The sequence below is a fragment of the Diaphorina citri genome, unplaced genomic scaffold (genome assembly GCF_000475195.1).
Source record: "Diaphorina citri unplaced genomic scaffold, Diaci psyllid genome assembly version 1.1 scaffold930, whole genome shotgun sequence".
In the NCBI taxonomy this organism is placed as follows: Eukaryota; Metazoa; Arthropoda; class Insecta; order Hemiptera; family Psyllidae; genus Diaphorina; species Diaphorina citri.
This window is the reverse complement of record NW_007378361.1, coordinates 19,041-27,503: the sequence shown is the minus strand read 5'-3', so window position 1 is coordinate 27,503 and position 8,463 is coordinate 19,041. Positions and strand designations below refer to the sequence as shown.

At 39.6% G+C, this 8,463-nt stretch overlaps 1 protein-coding gene across 1 annotated transcript; it reads right to left on the bottom strand.

The window, feature by feature from the left end:
- Window positions 1-5,977: 5,977 nt before the first annotated feature.
- Window positions 5,978-7,457, bottom strand: LOC103513142 (ELAV-like protein 1). Its single transcript, XM_008477954.2, has 2 exons — window positions 6,382-7,457; window positions 5,978-6,217 (listed from the first exon to the last, which is right to left on the bottom strand). The coding sequence occupies exons 1-2, from the start codon at window positions 7,441-7,443 to the stop codon at window positions 6,122-6,124; spliced, it is 1,158 nt and encodes a 385-aa protein (XP_008476176.2). The 5' UTR covers window positions 7,444-7,457; the 3' UTR covers window positions 5,978-6,121.
- Window positions 7,458-8,463: the final 1,006 nt, after the last annotated feature.

Sequence of the window (8,463 nt, the reverse complement as noted above, 5' to 3'; positions counted from 1 at the left end):
CTCAATCAGCCCTAGGGTGATCGCTTTTGGGCTGACATTTGGTTTTGGCTACAAATTTTATGAGTGGATGCCCTTCGCAGTCCTCGCACGCAACCTTTGCTATTTCTATAGCAAGGGAAAATTCAGGCTGGTATCCCAACTGTTTAAAGTCCCCCAGCCAGACTAAGCTGGTCTACTCCCTGTTTAACGTCCTCCAGCCAGACAGCTTGGTTCAGATAATAAAGGTCCTTCAATATCAAGATCATCTCCGGAATACAGTAGGCTACAGGCTCCGTTCAGATACATACATTCATTGAGACAATAGTCGTACTACAGAACTCACAGCCTATAGCACTCTTACTTACTCTAGTAGCTAACGTCCTCCAGCCAGACAGCTTGGTTCAGATAATAAAGGTCCTTCAATATCAAGATCATCTCCGGAATACAGTAGGCTACAGGCTCGGTGTAGGTATATACATTCATTGAGACAATAGTCGTACTACACAACTCACAGCCTATAGCACTCTTACTTACTCCAGTAGCTAGTATTACACAGTTCACTGATTTGGACACTGTTTATAATAATTTAATAAGTGACACAACCAGACTTCTTGGCTCTTCTGTAGAAGACGACAATACCACGCTATGTAGGTACTATGTAGCAGCGTCTGTACTATAGTAACTATGCTAAAACCCTTCCACAGAATGAACTTTTGCTTCCATTCTACCATCCTTTAATCCTTTAATTTTACCTGAGTTGTATTCGATTGTGACTTTTTTTTGAACTGATCAGATTCCGCTTTGCACGTAAACACTTGCTCCACAAAGCGAAATCTCACAATCTCATTGGTTCAGCCATGTTTTGTTTCACATAATCGAATCGTTTCACATATCACATAATCGAATCGTTTCACATAATCGAATACGATACCTACTGCTTTAACTTCTTGGCTCTTCTGTAGAAGACGACAATACCACGCTATGTACTATGTAGCAGCGTCTGTACTATAGTAACTATGCTAAAACCCTTCCACAGAATGAACTTTTGTTTCCATTCTACCATCCTTTAATCCTTTGATTTTACCTGAGTTGTATTCGATTGTGACTTTTTTTGCTGAACTGATCAGATTCCGCATTGCACATACTGCTTTACATGGGTTCCTAAAGTTGATGTCAACTGACTTCGGGTGACTGTAATGCAAAAGGGCCATGCTCGAACTTTTACGAGCCTTTTGTGAACTATTCAAATTAATATAACGCCTTTTTCAACTGTATAGTGAGCTATAACCAATTGTACTAATTCTAATATCGTTATATCCCTCGCTATTCAGCGGGGGAACTCGGCAGCGGTCATGGGAACCCCACTTGGTTTTTAGTCCCTCCTTCCTTTATTATTACAATAGTAATAAAAAGGTATAAGGGACGGACTATTGTATTCGCTTCGGTGTCGTCTGTCTGTGCCCATAGAAGGATATTGCACATAAACACTTGCTCCACAAAGCGAAATCTCACAATCTCATTGGTTCAGCCATGTTTTGTTTCACAGAATCGAATACGATACTGCTCTTCATGGGTTCCTAAAGTTGATGTCAACTGACTTCGGGTGACTGTAATGCAAAAGGGCCATGCTCAAACTTTACGAGCCTTTTGTGAACTATTCAAATTAGTATAAAGCCTTTTTCAACTGTATAGTGAGCTATAACCAATTGTACTAATTCTAATATCGTTATATCCCTCGCTATTCAGCGGGGGAACTCGGCAGCGGTCATGGGAACCCCACTTGGTTTTTCAAACTTACTGTATCGTTGATTCTAGTGCTCTTTCCTTGTTACGAGGGCCAACTTTTAGTTCCCACTGTAGAATAGCCAAACTTTTTCAAATGCCTATCCATAGTTCATGGCAAGATCCGTAGACTACGGACACTGGGATCGACTAGGTAGGTACATAGGTACTGATTTTCTTTAATCACGATCGAATAAACTAAAGGCTAAAAAATTCCCGGAGGGACGGACCCAGCTTGTTCAAACTTACTTTATCGTTGATTCTAGTGCTCTTGTTACGAGGGCCAACTTTTAGATCCCACTGTAGAATAGCCAAACTTTTTCAAATACCTATTCATAGTTCATGGCAAGATCCGTAGATTACGGACACTGGGATCGACTAGGCCTTGAAGACACCTGGTGCACTTATCAGTAATACATATTTATCTGTCATATTTATTTGTAGGTGGATACCTTGGACATCTAGGAATACAATACTTTGTGCAAAACACTTTTCATTTCTCTCACACGTTATGTTAGAAAAATAGAAAATCCTCTGTTGTTGCAATCCTCTGTTGCAAAAAATACAATGAGTTTTGTAAACAGTTACCTGTTTGTTGTTACTTTGGTGTTTGCATCTTACTTTGAATCTTCCTCTATATTACCAAGCTTCACAACACCACGGACCTATCAGGACTCGAATATGATGAGAAAGTTTCCACAAGGGTATTACTACATGAGAGCCACCACAACCACGGAATCTCCAGACTACGAATACTTCGAGGAGGAAGTACAAGAGCTTCCTATTTCATTTCTCTCACACGTTATGTTAGAAAAATAGAAAATCCTCTGTTGTTGCAATCTTCTGTTGCAAAAAATACAATGAGTTTTGTAAATAGTTACCTGTTTGTTGTTACTTTGGTGTTTGCAACTGCATACGTACATAGATATAGAAACAGAGGTATTTCTCTGATATTTAAGATATCTCTGTAACTTTGAACACAGAAACGCATTTTACAATGCCTTTCCCTTTTCTTCGGCGCTAATAGTGACCCTAGATTTGTAAAATTTGTACTAAAAATGGTGCCGAAAGAGAAAACCAATGGTGTCTATCCAAAGATGTAGAAAAACTTCACTTTCGAGTTATCAGCAGATCAGGCAAGCTTTCAATTTTGCTTACGGATATATAATTGGGGGATCTGCTGATAACATATCTCCTGACAACTAAAAAAACAATCAAAACTCCGATGTCATCCAAATCTGTGCTCAACATACCGAATCCCCACACATGTCTTACGTAAAAAATTTCTATGATGATGATGCCTGAAAAAATTCCAAATTTAAAAATTTAAATTTAAAAGTTCCCGCTACATCTACAAAGAGCACGTGCGTTTATGTTTAAAACGCCCGTTTTATCAAGAAAATACTAAATGCAGGGCGTTTATCCCAGTTTTGTTTATCAAAAATACGCCTGACTATTCAGCGAGATCAGTGAATGCAACACGCTGTACATTATTATTGTAAACAAATCTTGTCGCGGGAATTTTTGAAATTTTCTCAAAAATTAATGAACGTACAATGATTGTCCTCAGGGTATTTTTTTCAATGGTGGGATTTATAGCAAAATTCCCACAAAAATCTCGTCCTCAACACGCTCCCCTGTGCCAGATCCAGCAATTTTTGGTTTTCTCGAAATTTCAGCGTCTCTGGCTTCGTTTTTCTCGAATATTTGGTTTAAAAGTTGAACTTTGATCTCTAAAAGCTTGTGCTCATCATGTCACGACAAGATGGACGTAGGAGCGACAAGAAATTCGTTGATTACAGCAATCTGGTAAGTAAGTGAGAGAACGGAGATGGTGAAACTCAAGGTGAAATGGGTTTTTGTGAAACTTTGGATTTAGGCTCTAGGGACCTCAAAACGTGTTTTGGCACTAAAAACTGACCATCGAAATTTTGACCCGATTACATTACTGTCCTTCCTATAGGATAAGGAAAGTAAAAATACAGTAAAACATCCTACAATAAATTGAGGAACTTTATTCAAATTTCTCTAAAATATTCTCCACAAAGGTAAAATCCTTGGTTAAGTCTCTTACCAATACAAAGGTAGCTTGAAAATAAAGCTGATGTACTTATACTACAAATTAAAAACAAGTAGGTAGGTAAGTAGATCCCTGAGTAGTAAGTAGTTCCCTGAGTAGGTAAGTAGTTCCCTGAGTTATATATATATAAAAAAAAAATGAATTAAATTGCTTTTTAGTGGTTAGGTAGGTATCGAATGAACTGAAGATCAGTTGACACTGATTTGTTCAACACATATTATGCTAAAATCAACAAATGAATTTGAAAGGAAATAAAGCTACCCTAAGGTCTTAACTAAGGTAGTTTTTTTTGTAATTAACCTTAGTTATTTAAAAAAAATCATCATATTAATAAAAAGATAACAAAAAGTAAGTAAATAAAGCAGAAACTCGAAACAAACTATCAAACTAACTAAAGCTCAGAAAATCATAACATGAAAGACTAGAAAAAAAACAAAAGTATCACAAAATGAGTTAAATTAAAAAATTACCTTATAAACATAAAAAAAAACAACAATAATAATAATAAAAAAAATAAGACCTACCTACTAACTGAAAGAAGAAATCATAAGTCAAATAAAATGGTATTTCTTGAACTTGAAATATAATAATTGCAAAAAAAAAAGTCTAACCTTTACTTTCGTGGAGATCTTGTACTTGTAGGAATGTAGGCTGCCTTCTACCTTAATCCTTATACATAAAAGACTGATTGATTGATCTTTTAGGCTCATTGATGTACCTAATAATAAGTACAGGCCTACTTAAGTATATCCAAATCAAACATTTGCTCATGACCTTATGAATACGTAGAGAAGAGGAAACATGAAAAGTTACCTACCTGAGTTAAAGAGAAAAGGCACTCAACAGAACTTTAAACTCTTTAAAATTGTTGTTTCAAATTGCCATGATTAAAAAGTGACCATTCGTTTCACTCATTGAGCAAAGTCGTAGTTGAAGTCAAAAATAAGGACCAACTACCTATGTCGCTAAAGACCGGAATTTCAGAGATAGGGGATACCAACTGCAGATATGGTAGAACGGTAGATACTCAACATAAATAGTAGACACTTGAGAGCTGAATTTCTCGATTCATGGTGGATTTCAGATTTCACCAATGACAATTACCTCAATAAATGGACGAGTTATAGCAAATTAAAAATGAAAAAATCCTTAAGGGTGTCGATGACTGGGTGTTTTACCTTAAAATGGTATTTCTTGAACTTGAAATATAATAATAAAATTGTAAAAAAAAAAAGTCTAACCTTTACTTTCGTGGAGATCTTGTACTTGTAGGCTGCCTTCTACCTTATACATAAAAGACTGATTGATTGATCTTTTAGGCTCATTGATGTACCTAATGATTAGTACAGGCCTACTTAAGTATATCCAAATCAAACATTTGCTCATGACCTTATGAATATGTAGTGAAGAGGAAACATGAAAAGTTACCTACCTGAGTTAAAGACAAAAGGCACTCAACAGAACTTTAAACTCTTTAAAATTGTTGTTTAAAATTGCCATGATTAAAAAGTGACCATTTGTTTCACTCATTGAGCAAAGTCGTAGTTGAAGTCAAAAATAAGGACCAACTATGTCGCTAAAGACCAGAATTTCAGATATAGGGGATACCAACTGCAGATACAGTAGAACGGTAGATACTCAACATAAATAGTAGACACTTGAGAGCTGAATTTCTCGATTCATGGTGGATTTCAGGTTTCACCAATGATTAAGGACTGGACAGGTAATCATTTGTACCTGATTTTTGATGGTGCTCAATAATAGTCAAGACCTAGGTAGAGGTGATTTGCATGTGCACACAGTGCAATAATTAGGTGGCATGCTTTTTTATTAGATTCACATGCTCCAGTCATAGAACCTGTATCAAGCAGGTACAACCAGAATATTTTTACCTACACCATTTAATTCAAAGTAACTCACTCTTATTTAATTGCCTGTAAAGTATTTGATTGTTTTTTGGATTTCACTAATGGGAGATTTTTTTAACCATCCAAAAAGAAGTTTTTAATGGTCCAAACAGCAGTTTCAAAAACTCCTCCTTTTCGGATCACTAAAAACTCCTTTTTGGCTAATTAAAAACTAATTTTTGGATCATTAATTTTTTTCCATTAGTGAAATCTCTCAATAAGTCATTGGTGAAACCCACCATCAGAATAACAGGGACAGGTATACTAAATATTTATAAAAACAACACGCTTCACTGGTATGTATCCACGAAGACACATTTGGGAACCTTGGCGGATACTCGTTTCGCGATGTTCTTGGTGGTCAACACAACTCTCACTGGGAGTTGTACGTGTCGTACCGATTGAACGCAATCTGGAGGACTCTGCCATCCAAACTGCACCGGTCTAACGTTTGTACCGCCACAGCCGCCTCCTCATACTTCACCATGGTCACAAACCCGAAGCCCTTGCATTGCTTCTGCCGCCGATCCATCACCACATGGGCAGACTTAACCGCTCCAAACGGACCGAACAGTTGCCACAGGTCCGTGTCCACTGCTTCCGGCCGGAGGTTGCTGATGTAGATCCAGCCGCCTCCTCATACTTCACCATGGTCACAAACCCGAAGCCCTTGCATTGCTTCTGCCGCCGATCCATCACCACATGGGCAGACTTGACCGCTCCAAACGGACCGAACAGTTGCCACAGGTCCGTGTCCACTGCTTCCGGCCGGAGGTTGCTGATGTAGATGGACCATTCGGCACGCGGACTGGGCGGTGGCCAATAAAGAATGGTCGAACTCATGTAGACGCTCTGGGCGACTTGCTCTGGATCTATCGGGGCTGCATGGGGTTGCCCGTGAATGCAATGTCTGTCCAAGCCGACCGGATCGAAATTGACGAACGAGGACTTGTGAAGAAGATATTGGCTGCCCAGTGCGGGAGGGTAGGAAGGATAACCCTCCGCGTTCGACGCCAGAGGAAGACACAAGGTGGTGTTCTCGGGTTCGCCACTGAATTCAAAACATAGATCCTCCTCAGGACGTCCATTCTGCATATCCCCTGCCTCTCCATTGCCAAAAGCTCCATGTCTTCCTTCTTCCTTATCTACTTCTGAATCCGTACGACACGCCAAGGATAAACTCTCCAACGCGGGCATTTCCTTCTCTCCCGCGGTTGATTCTCCGGTTGGGGTCACCTCTTCTGACCACTTCCCCTCACCCTCGTCCCCCGCAGACCAATTTTCTTCGCTTGCATTCTTCACAACTCCATGCTCTACAGTTCCATTCTCGTTACTCTTCCTGTGTTGTCCAGGTGGAAGGGCGTAAGACACCTTGATCGTCTTGCGTTCCAAATGAAGCCCGTTCAACTGTCGGATGGCTCTGGCCGCATCTTCGGGGGAGAAGAAATCCACAAACCCGTAGCCCCGATGTTCGCCGCTCACGGAGATGACCTTGGAGGTGCGGACATCTCCAATGGAGGAGAACAGGGTGTGCAGATCTCCCGAGGACATGGTGTACGGGAGGTAGTTGATGATGAGGTTTGTACGCTGATTGGACGATTCATCGACTCCTCCTCTATGATAGGACGATGGATCGACTCCTCCTTTGTGATTGGAGGATACAATGTCCGCTTCTAGTTGTACTTTGGGTTTCATTTTGATACCAACAAGGGGGGGGGGACTGTAAAGCAATGTTCAAGGGGAGGCTTTCAACATTTGAACTCGAAAACAATTTACCAAATCTTCTCTCGCTTTCTTGCTTTTTCTCTCTCTCTCTCTCTTTCTCTCTCTATCTCTTTCTCTCTCTATCTCTATCTCTCTCTATCTCTATCTCTCTCTCTCTATCTCTCTCTCTCTATCTCTCTCACATTCACACACTCATTTACTCAGTCAGTCTGTCACTCACCCATTTACTCACTCACTTATTCAATCAGTCTGTCACTCACCCATTTACTCACTCACTTATTCAATCATTTACTCACTTACTCAGTCAGTCACTCTCCCATTTACTCACTAACTCAGCGAGTCGGCGACTCAGTCAATTACTCACTCATTCACTTACTCACTCACTCACTCAATATTCAATCATTCACTTCCTCAATCCCTCAAACAAATCTTGAGAAGTTACCCCCTTTTCCCCCTACCAGAAACCTGGAAAATGGTCAACTTACCCTCGCTCTCTTCAGCATCATTGTCATCTGAAGTATTGGACTACAAAGTCGAATAGAAGTAGAGGATGCTTTGGAAAAATGATAACTTGCTCAAATCCAGAACCCTCATACGTGTTGCAATTAGGACTTTTCATCCTGAACTTTACACTTCTCATTCCTTGTTCAAAGAAAAACGTTAAACTGCTTGTCAATTTTGTTCTACGAGTAGTGAGGATTTGAGGAATCTTATGTTCAAAGTGAATATGGCCTCTAGCCTTTAGAGAGAGTGAATATGGCCTCTAGCCTTTAGAGAGAGTGAATATGGCCTCTAGCCTTTAGAGCCTTTATTTTAACTTGGCGAGATATGGCTGAATATTTTCTAATTATTTAATTTGTGCTCCTTCATTTCAGCCTCTCTCTCTCTCTCTCTCTCTCTCTCTCTCTCTCTCTCTCTCTCTCTCTCTCTCTCTCTCTCTATCTCTCTCTCTCACACACACTCGTTTACTCACTCACCCATTTACTCAGT